This window comes from Lithobates pipiens, unplaced genomic scaffold (assembly GCF_037356315.1).
Source record: "Lithobates pipiens isolate NorthernLeopardFrog02 unplaced genomic scaffold, aLitPip1_a1.2 Scaffold_16, whole genome shotgun sequence".
Taxonomy (NCBI): domain Eukaryota; kingdom Metazoa; phylum Chordata; class Amphibia; order Anura; family Ranidae; genus Lithobates; species Lithobates pipiens.
Genome location: NW_027507748.1, coordinates 106839346 through 106855018, shown reverse-complemented (window position 1 = coordinate 106855018; position 15673 = coordinate 106839346). Strand labels below are relative to the sequence as shown.

At 46.6% G+C, this 15673-nt stretch overlaps 2 protein-coding genes across 2 annotated transcripts in view; one reads left to right on the top strand and one right to left on the bottom strand.

Annotated features, from left to right (window-relative positions):
• Positions 1-9099, bottom strand: part of MOSPD2 (motile sperm domain containing 2) — a 150337-nt gene extending 141238 nt beyond the window's left edge. Inside the window, exon 1 of the mRNA XM_077480224.1 lies at positions 8966-9099. Within this exon, the coding sequence (XP_077336350.1) occupies positions 8966-8974 (9 nt within the window). The 5' untranslated portion in view covers positions 8975-9099. The remainder of the gene's footprint in view (positions 1-8965) is intronic.
• Positions 9021-15673, top strand: part of FANCB (FA complementation group B) — a 110026-nt gene continuing 103373 nt past the window's right edge. Inside the window, exon 1 of the mRNA XM_077480222.1 lies at positions 9021-9136. The gene's annotated coding sequence lies outside the window, so the exon portion shown is untranslated. The remainder of the gene's footprint in view (positions 9137-15673) is intronic.

Genomic DNA, 15673 nt, shown 5'->3' with positions numbered 1-15673 from the left:
GCATGGGTTCTACCCTTCCCCACTCTATCTCCAACTAGAAGGAAATGATTGGGCTATAGATAACCTTTAAGTGTAATTAACATATTACATTTACCTCCCGGTACTTTGTTTCTTTAACCACTTCCCGACCAGCGCACGACGATGTACGTCGACAGAATGGCACGGGCAGGCATATTGGCGTACAGGTACGTCCAATATTCAATGCCGCCCTGCCAACGGGAGCGCGCCGCCGGCGGCGCGCTCCCGCGCTGGTCGGGACCCCCGCGAGTCCGGTCGCAGGACCCGCGGACTCGATCGCCGCGGGAATCCCCGCGATCGTCTCACGGAGCGGCCCAATGGAGGAAAAGCTGTGTAAACAACATTTCTCCATTCTGCCTAGCAACTAGTGACGCTGATCTCTGCGCCATGTGATTGGAGCAGAGATCAGTGTTCACTAAATGAAAGCCCAACCCCCCCACAGTTAGTAACACACCCCTAGGAACACTTAACCCCTACACTGCCAGTGTCATTTACACAGGAATCACTGCATTTATATAGCAGTGACTACTGTATAAATGACAATGGTCCCAAAAATGTGTCAAAAAATGTTCGATGGGTCCCCCACAATGTCGCAGTCACAATAAAAATCACTGATCGCCGCCATTACTAGTAAAAAAAAAAAATAATAAAAAATGATTAATAAAAAATGCTATAAAACTATCCCTATTTTGTAAACGCTATAAAACTTTTGCGCAAATCAATAATCGCTTATTGCGATTTTTTTATCAAAAATATGTAGAAGAATACATATCGGCCTAAACTAAGGGAAAAAAATGTTTTTTTTATATATTTTTGGGGGATATTTATTATAACAAAAAGTAAAAAATAATGCGTTTTTTTCAAAATTGTCGCTCTATTTTTGGTTATAGCGCAAAAAATAAAAACCGCAGGGGTGATCAAATACCACCAAAAGAAAGCTTTATTTGTGGGAAAAAAAGGACGTCAATTTTGTTTGGGAGCCACGTCGCACGACCGAGCAATTGTCAGTTAAAGCGACGCAGTGCCGAATCGCAAAAAGTGGTCTGGTCTTTGACCAGCAAAATGGTCCGGTCTGCAAGTGGTTAAACTGAGCACATGCCAGAACCCCAATGTAATCTCTGAACAACAATGGTGTCCCCATTCCTTTAAGACATATGGGGCCAGTGCCATCTCAATCTGAAACTGCTGCCTGTTACACCATTGCACCAGCTATAAATTTCTGATTCATCAAAGTGGAAAAAAAGCGCAGATCAGGAGATCACAGTAAAGTCTGAAGTTCTTTTCAGCACACTTGTTTTTGGTCAATGATAGCATTGACGGAAGACTGCTGGTGTGAAAGTCAAGTAATTAGCATTTGCAGAAGGAGACGCCCACAATGGAAGCCTTCAGGAAAGTTTACTATTAACATATGTCATGTCACTAGATATTAAAAAAAGTTTTCTGTATAGAAAACGGTTAAATCATTCTAGCTGGCAGGCAGAGACTCTGAAAGTATCTTCTGCCAAAAACCGCCTTCCACTTCCTGATTATATATAACTGTAAACCAACTGCCACACTGGTGCTCAAAGTACATTCCCTGCATCTGTAAGGAGAAAGAGCCAGGATGCCAGGATAACGTAACCCCAGTGAACATGTGTGGGCGTTATGTCTTCTGTAGCCGGACAGTTTGCACAGCTGCAGAATTGCAGTGGCAAAAAACAAGTCTTCAACATCAGACCCTTCAAAATACCGCATGTCAGATACCTGGTCCCCCCACTGCATGTTATGATTCCATCCACCTACCGCTAATTCACGAACAATAACATGGGGCCAGCAGATAGAAGCATGGCATGCACTGGGAGGGGCCAGATGTCTGACACATCCAGAAGTGTCAGATGCTGAAGATTCTTAACCACTTAAGCTCTGGACCATTTGGCTGCCCAAAGACCAGAGCACTTTTTGCGATTCAGCACTGCGTTGCTTTAACTGACAATTGCGCGGTTGTGTGACATTGCACCCAAACAAAATTGACATCCTTTTTTTCCCCCTACAAATAGAGATTTTTTTGGTGGTATTTGATCACCTCTGCGTTTTTTATTTTTTGCGCTATAAATAAAAATAGAGACAATTTTGAAAAAAAAATGCATTATTTTTTACTTTTTGCTATAATAAATATCCCCAAAAATATATATAAAAAAACATTTTTTTCCCTCAGTTTAGGCCGATACGTATTCTTCTACATATATTTTTTTGTAAAAATAATAAAAATCGTAATAAGCGATTATTGATTGGTTTCCGCAAAAGTTATAGCATCTACAAAATAGGGAATCGTTTTATGCAGGGTTGTTACTGATTAAAATGTTTGTGTTGGATTAATCGTTTTTTTAAATCGATTAATCGACTATTTTTGATTAATTATAAACACACACACACAGATACAACTACTTTTAGCTGATCTCCTTGCATTGCAACTCTGCATTAGTCAGTGGTAAATTTGGTATACACTATATACAGTCATCTGACACTAGTTAGTTTCCACAATCCATGACTTAACTTCACAGTTCACACAAATACGTTTTAAATTCAAACTATAGCACTGACGTAATTTTTTTTTTCCACAGTAGCGTGACAATCCCTCCACCTCCAGTCTAACCAATCACTGTCACCTTATGGCATGGACCCCTGTGCAAACAGGTGGTCATGCAAGCGGGTATCAAAAGGGTTAACACAGACCATAAACTTCTCTCACGTCTCCTTAGATCAGGGGTTGACAAATTTGCTTGGAATCTAGGAGCCAGCTAAAAAAGTTAGGAGCCGGGTCCGTGACGGCGATCTGGACCTGTCCCTGGCCTGACATGGAGACGAGTGAGGGGAAGATAGCCCCCAGCCCCCCACCTGTCTCCAAGTCATTGCCCATAGCTCTTAGAGGGACATTTTTAAATTGCATTTTAGTGTAAATATGAGATGTGAGGTCTCTCTGACCCCAGATCTCATATATAAAAGAGGACCTGTCATGCTTTTTTCTATTACAAGGGATTTTTACATTCCTTGTAATAGGAATAAAAGTGACACACATTTTTTTTTTTTTTTTTAAAAGAACAGTGAAAAAAATAAAAATAAAAGTTGAAATAAGAAAAAAAAAATTGTTTTAAATGCGCCCCGTCTTGCCAAGCTTGCGTGCAGAAGCGAACGCATATATGAAAGCGGTGTTCAAACCACACATGTGAGGTATCGCTGCGATCGGTAGAGTAAGAGCAATAATTCTAGCCCCAGACCTCCTCTGTAACTCAAAACGTGCAACCTGAAGAATTTTTTTAAACGTCGCCTATGGAGATTTTAAAGGGTAAAAGTTTGTCGCCATTCCATGAGCGGGCGCAATTTTGAAGCGTGACATGTTGGGTATCGATTTACTCGGCGTAACATTATCTTTCACAATATAAAAAAAAAAAAATTGGGCTAACTTTACTGTTGTCTTTTTTTTTTTTATTAAATAAAAAAAATTTCCCCAAAAAAAGTGCGCTTGTAAGTCCGCTGTGCAAATATGGTGTGACAGACAGTATTGCAACAACCACCATTTTACTCTCTAGGGTGTTAGAATAAATAATAAAAAAAAATTATATATATATATATATATATATATATATTTTTGTTTAAGGGTTCTAAGTAAAGGGATGGAGAAAGACTGGCCCATTAGCATTGTTGGTTGTAATTCCAACGGCCACCACAAGAGGGCGCCAGATTCCAGAAGGAACCATAGGATCACAGAAGGCCTCAAAGCCGGGGGCTCAATTACCGGCCGCCTGCGGCGCGGCCCGACGCGATCGCGCGGGGGGGGTCCACGGAGACGGGATACCCCCAGCTATGCTGCCCCAGGCGCAAGGTCGCTGATTCTAGTCGCCAATGCGACCTGGCGACCGGGTTTTGTCGAGCCCTGCCTTAGATCTCAGCAGGGTCATGGGTAGAAAGAAAAGCTCTAAGTGCTCACCGCTTAAGTATAAGATTTAATTTTTGTGTTCAAACACAAACCACTCACATAAAGATGATAAAAACACAGCATGTAAAGCCAAAAATTGTGTTTAGTTCCATAAGGCAGCAGTGGGTGACGTCATGCATAGCTCCTCCCCCGCACACATTACATTCAATCAGAACTTCGACATCACCGGACTCCCCCCCCCCCCCTTCGTTAGCAGATGGAGGCACTTGGGGAAGGGGGAGGAGTCCGTGACGTCGCTATCCGTGAGGTCACCAGATCTCCGACAGGAGTCCCTGAAGACCAGGAAGCTGGCGGAGAGGTGAGTACCGATCAAAAGAATTTTGATTGATCAAAAAAATTAATCGATTAATCGAGGAATTAATCTTTAATTTCCACAGCCCTAGTTTTATGGCATTTTTTATTATTATTATTTTTACTAGTAATGGTGGCGATCAGAGGTTTTTATCATGACTGCGACATTATGGCGGACAGATCGGACACTCGGACGCAATTTTGGTACCATTCACATTTATCAGTGCAATTAAAAAGGCACCGATTTACTGTGTAAATGTGACTGGCAGTGAAGGGGTTAACCACTAGGTGGCACTGTAGAGGTTAAGTGGGTCCTAGGGAGTGATTCTAACTGTGGGGGGGAGGGGCTGTGTGTGACACAACACTGATCACCGCTCCCGATTACAGGGAGAAGTGATCAGTGTCACTAGGAAGAATGGGGAGATGCTTCCTCTCAGTGAGACGATCGCGGGTATCAGCGCAGATATTGAGTCTGTGATCACAAGCCAACCGCTTCTTCAAGGGCTATGTACAGGTACGTTAATCTGCCTGTATGTGCCCTTCTGCCGACGTACATTGGTGTGAGCCGGTCGGCAAGTGGTTAAACAGAGTGAAGTCTGCTAGTATGGAACAGTACACCCACAAAAAAAAAAAAGGGGGGGCTCTACTGAGCTGATCCTCTGTGATGCTAGACCAGTTCCCTGCATTATCTTCTCCTTCCATGCTACCCCCTATGTGGGCATATTCTGCAAATGCCAATTACTTGAATAAGGTCTCAAAACTTTCTAAAGCTAAGGGCCAGTTTATAGTCCTTCAGGCTATGGGAGGGGGGCTGTGGCAAGTGGGGGTACACAAAGCCCTGGCATCAGTGGGCATAAACAATGCCAAATCATTTGTTTTAATGGGAGGAAGAGAGCCCCTCTGTTGGTATCAGTGGGGAGAATAATATCATCATTGGTGTCAGTTGGTGGAGTAGTCCCCCAGGCAATCAAACAGCGATATCTGGCCCCCTAAAGACCACTGTTCTAGGTAACAGTCACATGTGATGCTGAGAATTATCCCAAGACTATCCAAAAGACAAAGGATGTAAGGGGCGGGGCAGGGCAGGATAGGGACAGTTAGGATGGGGGGAAAAGAGCTAGATAAGGTTGGATATTCTCCAACCAGGAAATGAGACATACTTTATCTAACTTGCTGCGGCTTCTAATACACACTGAGAAAAGCTCACAGTGTGCAGTGAAATCAGGGTAAACAAGTTCAGTACAGGAGGAGGAGCCTTACAACTGTGTATGGCCCAAGGTAAGGCTGGAGTTCAGCTTTAAAGTAAAAGAATATGTAAGCTTTCACCTTGTGAAACAACCCAGTTTAAAATAGAAATAAAAGTGTAAAATATGTGCGTTTACATAAAAAAAAAACAAAAAAAAAAAAACACATAAATACCCTTTCTCTCCCCCCTTTTTTTAAGCAATCGCATTCCTTCTGTTCTGGGCTAAATAAGAGCTGGGGGGGATGGAGAAACAGCAGCACACTGAGCTTCCCAGTGAATGGTTATGCAGAAGGGGCGAGTCAGGACAAATCTCATCAATGGAGGAGAGCAGGCTGAGTTCCCAACGTATTTAAAGAACTGACCACGGTGTGCTCAGTTTTTAAAAGGAAAACAGAGGGACTGGCAGGACCACTAGGCATTTCACACAAAGGAAGCACATGGTACAGCAAGCACATATCAGGAATATGAAATGTTAGCTTTACGTAATCTTTAAGGCCCCATTCACACCAAAGTTGTTTGGTTTGTCACGCGTTTTTTACGTTTTTGTTGCATGACAGCATATGGCAGCCCATTCACTGGGATGACAAAAGTTCCAGAACCTTTTCGGCATGAGACAAAATGGACCTTTGCTAGGTGTGTTTGGGTGCCATTGGCAATTAATGGAACTGCAAGGGCGACTTTTATTTTTAACGAACCCCCAGAAGGCGGAGGTGAGAACGTAACCTACATGCTGTGTTTTTTCACGACAGCACAAGGAAGCCAAAATATTTGAATGTGCTACCCTACACGTGACAGATACACCAAAAGAAGCCCAGGGACCTTTTCCGGCATTGAGTTTTGCGCGCGTTAATAGCACCACAAGTGTGACTTGAGCATTTTCATAATACATTTTATAAACAGATCTTCCACAAAGAATTACAGACCATCAACAGTAAACACTGCGGTGCAGTAAACTAACAAAAGTGTGACCAACCAAAACAGTCTCCGAGTGCCCACTGAAACTGGACCACAGAGGGCCAGAAAAACAAGAAGTTGTTCAAATACAAGAAAATCCTGGATTGCATAGAAGACTAAGGCCGGGTTCACATATGCTGCGATTGTGGTTCACAGGAGGGGGTCTGGTGATTCAGGTGCCAATCAGGTCCAAATTTTTGTCTGAATTGGATTCATTGATAATCAGCACATTGATCATCAGTACAGCCCCCATCAGATGTGCCAATCAGTGCCCCATCAAGAATGCCAGTCAGTGCTCATAACTGCACCAAACAGTGCCCCAGCAGTAATGCCTGTTTGTGCCCTTCAGATGCCAATCAGTAATGCCTGTCAGTAGCTTATCAGTGCTGCCTATCTAGTGCTTATCAGTGCTGCCTATCAGTGTCCATTCATTCTACATATCAGTGCCCGTCAGTGATGGAGAAATACAATTTTATAAAACAGAAGAAAAATGTTGGTCTTTTTTAGTTTGTTTAGCAAAAAATAAAAATCCCAGTGCTGATCAAATACCAGCAAAAGAAAGCTCTATTTGTGGGGGAAAAAAATGATTAAAAAACTTAGTTTGGGTACAGCGTTGTATGACCTGTCATATAATATAGAGAAACAGTGAGGACCCGTCACATATATAGAGAAACAGTGAGGACCCGTCACATATATAGAGAAACAGTGAGGACCCGTCACATATATAGAGAAACAGGGAGGACCCGTCACATATATAGAGAAACAGGGAGGACCCGTCACATATATAGAGAAACAGGGAGGACCCGTCACATATATAGAGAAACAGGGAGGACCCGTCACATATATAGAGAAACAGGGAGGACCCGTCACATATATAGAGAAACAGGGAGGACCCGTCACATATATAGAGAAACAGTGAGGACCCGTCACGTATAGAGCACAGTGAGGACCCGTCACGTATAGAGCACAGTGAGGACCCGTCACGTATAGAGCACAGTGAGGACCCGTCACGTATAGAGCACAGTGAGGACCCGTCACGTATAGAGCACAGTGAGGACCCGTCACGTATAGAGCACAGTGAGGACCCGTCACGTATAGAGCACAGTGAGGACCCGTCACGTATAGAGCACAGTGAGGACCCGTCACGTATAGAGCACAGTGAGGACCCGTCACGTATAGAGCACAGTGAGGACCCGTCACGTATAGAGCACAGTGAGGACCCGTCACGTATAGAGCACAGTGAGGACCCGTCACGTATAGAGCACAGTGAAGACCCGTCACGTATAGAGCACAGTGAAGACCCGTCACGTATAGAGCACAGTGAAGACCCGTCACGTATAGAGCACAGTGAAGACCCGTCACGTATAGAGCACAGTGAAGACCCGTCACGTATAGAGCACAGTGAAGACCCGTCACGTATAGAGCACAGTGAGGACCCGTCACATATAGAGCACAGTGAGGACCCGTCACATATAGAGCACAGTGAGGACCCGTCACATATAGAGCACAGTGAGGACCCGTCACATATAGAGCACAGTGAGGACCCGTCACATATAGAGCACAGTGAGGACCCGTCACATATAGAGCACAGTGAGGACCCGTCACATATAGAGCACAGTGAGGACCCGTCACGTATAGAGAAACAGTGAGGACCCGTCACATATAGAGCACAGTGAGGACCCGTCACATATAGAGCACAGTGAGGACCCGTCACATATAGAGCACAGTGAGGACCCGTCACATATAGAGCACAGTGAGGACCCGTCACATATAGAGCACAGTGAAGACCCGTCACATATAGAGCACAGTGAAGACCCGTCACATATAGAGCACAGTGAAGACCCGTCACATATAGAGCACAGTGAGGACCCGTCACATATAGAGCACAGTGAGGACCCGTCACGTATAGAGCACAGTGAGGACCCGTCACGTATAGAGAAACAGTGAGGACCCGTCACATATAGAGCACAGTGAGGACCTGTCACATATAGAGAAACAGTGAAGACCCATTACATATAGAGCACAGTGAGGACCCGTCACATATAGAGCACAGTGGGGACCCGTCACATATAGAGCACAGTGAGGACCTGTCACATATAGAGAAACAGTGAAGACCCATTACATATAGAGCACAGTGAGGACCCGTCACATATAGAGCACAGTGGGGACCCGTCACATATAGAGCACAGTGAGGACCTGTCACATATAGAGCACAGTGAGGACCTGTCACTATATAGAGCACAGTGAGGACCTGTCACTATATAGAGAGAGAGAGAGAGAGAGAGAGAGAGAGAGAGAGAGAGAGAGAGAGAGAGAGAGAGAGAGAGAGAGAACAATGAGGACCTGTCATACAGACAACAGCCATACATGTATAGAGGATGGAGGTGACAGCTGTCACCTAGGAGACCATGTCAAGTCACATGACTCCTGAGTACAGACCGCACATAATGATAGGCTCTGTCCTCTCACTGCCCCGCACTCACCTCCGCCATCCTCTTCTCAAACACCGGCCGATCTTCTCACATCCCTTCCGGCCGTCCAGACGTCACGCCGATCTCACGTTCCCGCCCACCATTGGCGGCTCCTCCCCCCTGTCCGCTCACTCAGCTTCGGGGTGACGTCAGCGGAGGACTGGACGGACGGCGCGGGCTGAGGTGAGCGGAGTTCGGTGTGGGCTACCCAGCGTGCAGCGCGGCGTCCGTGGCGGGAAGTTCGCTCTGCATGCGGAGGGCGGCTGTGAGGGGACACGTGGACGAGACCAGTCCAGCAATCATTGTGATTGGCCCGCTGCAGAGCAGACGACAGAGCCCTCACAGTGCTGGGTGGTGGGGGGCCTGTGTGGGTTCTGCTCAGCTGCAGCACCATAACTCAAACTTTTGCTTTAGTTTTGGACAGAAAGAAGGATTAGCACACTTGCCAGGTTTTTATTGCTGCCTGAACCCCATTATCAAGAATAGCCCAGTGTTATCACTGCAGGGGAAAGAAAATCCCAACTTGCGTGCTGTCACCAGTAATGGAGGTGACTAAGGGTGTATCTACTGCCAGGAGAACAAGGGTTTACCCTGGGGGGGGGGGGGGGGGGAGGATCTCTGACCACTTGCCATCTTTTCGGTGGTTGTAGTCGGATAATTTTTGCTTTTAGATGTGGAGCCCACAGCTGTTGAAGCGGAGCGCCACCTACAAAAGAAAATAAATAGTCAGCAGCTACAAATACTGCAGCTGCTGACTTTTAATATTAGGACTCTTACTTGTCCAGGGCATCCGCAATGTCCTCACTCAAAGCCGAACGTCCCTCAGTTCCAAATGGAGACATCGCCATCTTCAATGAGGGTATCGGGAAGTGAAGCCTTGTGACCAATCAGAACACGTGTTCTGACCCAGCTGTCTTCTGGGACCTGTGTGTCTCCCAGAAGACAGTGGGGGGGAGGGGCCAGACACGATGTAGATCGCCACTCAGCTCTTTTGCCGGAAGTGGGAGAAAATTCCTGTATTATACAAGTATCTGCTCCCCCCTGAAAGGTGCCAAATGTGACACCGGAGGGGAGGAGGAACCGGACCAGCGGAAGTTCCATTTCTCCACTTTAACTGTGAGTGTCTGCAGCTTCCCCCATCAGACCCTGAGACAACAACGGTATACCGCGGCTGGAGTGGGACAAATTGGGGGGGACGAGTTTTAGTCTTGCCTAGAGCAGTACAAAACCAAAATACACTGATGGCACCCAGAAATACCCTCACTTTAGGGTGGATTTCCTCTTCCTGTTTGGACTATGGGACTGAAAGTGACATGAAATCTCCCCAATGGGACACAGATGGCTTAAAAATTGATAGAGGTTATAACCCTCCCTTACACTTGCCAAAATGGTGGAAAAAATGTTCCTTTAGTTGAGTTAATTAAAATAAAGGCACCAATGAGAGCTCATTCACACTGGAGGAGAGGCCTGCATCGTTCTGCACTCCACCCACAGCTCATTGTAAAGGCACCAGGAAATGTCTGTCTTCTATGTGCCCCGTTCACATTGCATGCGACCCCCAGGGTGCGGTGCAGGAAAATACATGCTGTATGCCATTTTCCACAACGGATCAGAGCTCATCCGAGGGCTCCGTGTACTGAGGGCTCTGTGGTGCATAGAAACAAATGAAGTGTTATTTCAATAAAGTTAATTTTAAAGTGGTTGTAAACCTCAGACATGAAATATGAACAAAGCTTATTACTCAATAGTATGTACTTGTCTCAATTAAAGCGGAATTCCACTTTTTTTTTTTTTTTTTTTTAAGTCAGCAGCTACAAATGCTGACTTTTAGAATAAGGACACTTACTTGCCCAGGACACCCGCAATGTCGGCACCCGGATCTGATCTGTCCCTCGGCTCTCAGGTGCTGTCGCCGCCATCTTCGGTAAGGCAATCAGGAAGTGAAGCCTTGTAGCTTCACTTACTTGTTCCCTACTGCGCATTCCGACTGGTCCCCGCTGTCTTCTGGGACCAGTGTGTCTCCCAGAAGACAGCGGGGGTGGTGTAGATACCCGCGGGTGGCACGGATATCTGTGCCCGGAAGTGGGAGCAAGATACCTGTATTAGACAGGTATCTGTTCCCCCTGAAAGGTGCCAAATGTGACGGGGGGGGTCCAAAAAGCAGAAATTCAATTTTTGTGTGGAACTCCGCTTTAAGCGGACTGTCATTTCTGTCCGCTGCTTAGTTCCTCTGCAATCGGCATGAATCACCTCTGACAAGTTTTTGTGACACCAAGAGAAAATGGGTGACAGAGGAGGGATCTTTTGTGCTTGACGGCCTCAGCTCTGTTCCTGTGTGAGGGGAGTGTGGTCTCTTTTGCAGAGCTTTTATATTCCTTGGTCATATATTGGCAGCCAGTCGCAGTAATGCCTAGTACACAATGAGAAAATCAGACGAACAATAACGCTTTTAACATGATCGTACGATAATCTGAAACGTTAGTACACAGCTTTTGAGAGCCGATCACAACAGTTCATCTGAAATTATCCAAAGGGGCAAACGCAAACATTTTCCTCATACAATACCTGAACAAACGATTTTTGTTTGATCAGTACAGTATTTGTCAGAAAAAAAATCAAAAGGGCAAGGCCACACATGCTCAGAAATGAAAGAATACATTACAAAACATTACATCACTTCCGAAGTTGTATTCTGTTGTGTGAGATTTTTTGTAACTTTAGTAACATCTTCATTTTTGATATGAGACTAGCATGAAAAAAAAAACAGATGATCATTCGTCTGAAAATCTTATCGAGCGTGCAAGGTTTAGGGGATGAGGATTAACTATCCCTTTACTTTCTGGTATTCTTTGCTTCCCTCCCCCATGAAACACCAGGTCAGTCAGCGATCTAATTGGGGAATTACCTTGAAAAAGTATTTATACCCCTTAACATTTTCCACATTTTGTCGTGTTACAACCAAAAACGTAAATGTATTTCTCCAGTCATCTTCCAGGAAGGCACACCTGACAGATGACTGGTCTCACCTGACAGGAAACACAATCAATAACAGAGTTTAAAAGTCCCCGCCCCTCCCTCTGACCCTCAGTTATTGATTGTGTTTCCCACAGAAGCAGCAAAACCATTTTTTGTTTTTTATTAAGGACTAAAGGTCGGGGACCTTGGTCACCCCCCTGGGAGAGAGACCCAGAGCAGCCAGTGGTGACTGCAGGGGTCTTGGTGGGCGTTGCCCCTCCAGGGGGGCTTGCTTTCCAGAAAGCAATTTCTGTACTGAGAAGGGGTTATCCAGGTACCAGGGGCTGAGTTACAGGAAACTCTTGAATTACTGTGGATGGGGGTAGGTGGGATGTCTCTAATCAAAATGCCCCCATAGAGCCTGCTTTCCCTCCTACCTGATAGTAGTGGATGGTGGTGAGGAACCGCGCTAGTATTTCCCAGGTTCTGGGAGGACGCTCTGGCTGGTTAGGCTCCCAGAAAGGGAGTTAGAACTCGCCGATGGCCACCGTGCACGAGCAGTGTTCGTGGCCACTACTGCACATGTCCAGAAGTCACCTTGTGAGCTCATTTCCGGTAAATTGAGCTTCACCAAAATGGCGCAGAGCGGTGGCTGCACAGGTGGTGTTTGCAGCCAGGGCGAGCTAGACAGACGCTGTTGTAAAGCGGAAATACTGGCAGAGCGAAGCAGTGATAAAGCAGGGGGGGAAACAGAGGTTCACATCTGCTCTAAGAAGTACTCCAGTCCTGCTGGACAGACAGAAGAGTATGGAGAAGGAGGATGGACCTGAACAAGCAGCTGCTGAGGTCATCCCAGGGGGTGACTGGAAGGGAGTGGGGGTGGCCCTATTTCCCTCTTCCCCAAGAGACACTGGGTAGCTTAATGGCTTTTTGTATTGTCATTCATAGGCCCTGAATGCCCTGCCCAGGAGTCGACCAGTAGGTCTAAACCCAAAGCTACTACCAAGCCTAGGCGCTGTGGATATTGTAACCATAAACTTTCGCAAAACCACAGCAAGCCTTTTTGTGACAAGTGCATCTTTAAACTGGCAGGTAAAGAGACAGCACAGGTTGTGAAGGAATGCCGGGCGCTGCAGTCAGAGATGCTACTGAACCCTTCAGTCCTTTAGAACAATGTTTCAAAAACTTCAGATGGAGACCCTGTCAGGAAGGGACGGCCCCCCCTCGCAGGAGGACATGTCCACCAGTTATACGGGAGGGTCCCAAGAACCTACCCCTTACCATTCAGACAAGGAAGAGGGTCAGGCTTCAGACATGAGTTCCTCGAGAGGAGGGGGAAGACTCTGATCAGGACAGCCAGGTGGAGTAGGCCTGGGGGACACCTCTTCTCAGCTGAAGACATAGAGGGTCTTCTTAAAGCTATTTGTGTCAGAGGACATTCAGATGCCCTCTGCCCAAGTGTCCGCTCAGGATAGCGTGTATAGGGGGTTGGGTAAGTTGCAAGCTAGATCCCTCCCAGTACACCAGTCCCTTAGAGACATAATTCTAAGGGAATGGAAATAACATGAGCGCAAGCTTCTAAGACTGAAGACCTGGAAGCGTAGATGCCCTTTTAAGGAGGAGGAGGAAGAGAAATTCTTTAAGGTCACTCGCTTGGATGCGTCCTTGGCGCAGGTGTCCAAGAGGTCGGACCTGTCCTTTGAGGACTCAGACAACATTCAGGATCAGATGGATAAAAAAAATCTGAGACCTTGTTACGTAGAGCCTGGGAGCTCAATGCCGCAGCTATGGGCCATGCTTTGGCCTCAGCCTGTGTGGCCAGAAACAGACGTTGGCTTAATAGGTTAATGGACCACGTCTCGTGTAAAAAAGAGTCCAAGGAGGTGGTTGACTCCTTGGAGGTAGTTGGGAGAGTGGTAGCCTATTTGGCAGACACAGTGGTGGAGACAGTGAGAGCGACTGCTAAGTCAGCGGCCCTACTGAACTCCGCTAGGAGGGGCCTATGGGTTAAAACATGGGATGGAGATTTTACCTCTAAATCCCGATTGTGTGGTATTCCCTTCGAGGGGTCCCTGCTGTTTGGTTCGGGACTTGAGCAAGTGCTTTCCCGATTCACAGAGAAGGGTAAGAAATTCCCTACAAAGCGAAAGAGAGAGGGAAGACATTTTTTCGAGGTCCCTCGGCAAAGGGTCAGTCTAAGGGTAAAGGTGACCAAAGAAAGAAGAGGGGACTCAGCAAGGGCAAGGAAAAAAGTGTGATCCTTTTTTCAGGCCCTGGACCTTCCAACAAAGAAACCAAATGACGCCAACATAAAGGTTGGTGCAAGGCTCTTGTGGTTCCTCCCTCAATGGGAGAAAATCACACAGAGTCCTTGTGATGGAACCTATCCCCCCACACTCTGCTTGAGTGCTTCCGTCAGTATACCGCTTCCTAAGTCCTGGAACATGAGTCCAATGGATCTGGCTATAGGAACCCCCAAGAACTAGACAACACCAGTCTTGGAGTACATCAGGAATAGCCCTTTAGTTGAGATCTCACATAAATATGTACAGAAGAATGACTAAAACCTAACCTAATTAGCATGAGCTAATTATCTAATCAACACTGGACTCCATTCAAATGCAGGGTTATTTAGCACAAATAACAAAACAACAATCGGTGAAATACTCTTTAGAATCTGTGTCAAGCCAGACTAGACTCATTTACGTTATACAAGACAACAGACAGGTGGCTGAAGTTGATGACATTAGCATCTAAGTGTTTGTGTCCCAACAGTGTGATTCAGTCTATTACTAACATGGCATATACACATCCAGAGTCTGTGTGTCTTTTTGGGGGGGGCATGGACCTGAATCCAAGTAAAACCACCTCAGGGGTCCCCAGGCATACAGCTCACAAAGAGCACCGTTCCCCCAAATGCCAGGGCCCATAATCAGTTTGCAAGAGGCTGGCATTCAGTCCCCTCCAAGAGCCTCTGTCACATTTCTCCCCTTTCGGCAAGAGACTAACACAGGAGGAGACCCCAGATGGGTTGGCTCTGAAGTTAGTCAGGGGTTCCAGTCCTCTAATGCTGGTATTCACACAGTACCCCAAACAACTTGTTCCAGAGTATTCCTCACCCAGCCAACCTCTGCCTCTCTCAGAGAACATATCTGCGGCAGGTGAGAGGCCAGGACTGGCCCTTCTCCCTGGAGTCTTTTCAGCCGCTGGAGAGAAGACAGGGTGACTGGGTTCACTCCATCAAGCTGTTGGGGATCTGGGCCGACCGCCCAGCATCCTTGGGGTATACAAGTGGAGACTGAAGTCCCATCCACCGATATCAGCTCAAGCTGCAGTTGTGTGTAGGGGCCAGTAGCATTCTGCCCTGTTAGCACTTCAGCTGATGACCCCATATCATCCACTCCAGCTGACTGTTGGGGAGTGAGGCTGACCGCCCCGGCTCCCTGGAACTCTGCAGCTGTTACCAGTGCTGGGCAGAGGTTGGTAGCACTCTGCCCGGTTGCTAGCGCTTCAGCTGGGTTGGTGTCATCATTCTGGGGTGCCGTCTGCTGTTGGAACTCCCTTTCACTGGTATTGTCTCCCAGGCGCACGAACCCGTGTTGGGGAGGGAAAATGTCTGTTTCTCCTCCCTGCATCTCTGAAATTCACTGGGAGAGAGGAACCATCACCTTCTCACCTTGGGCCTCCGAAACTGCCACTGGTGTGGAGCAGGGGTCTGCGGTACTCTGTCCTGCTACAAGTACTTGAGCAGGTGATGTGTAATCT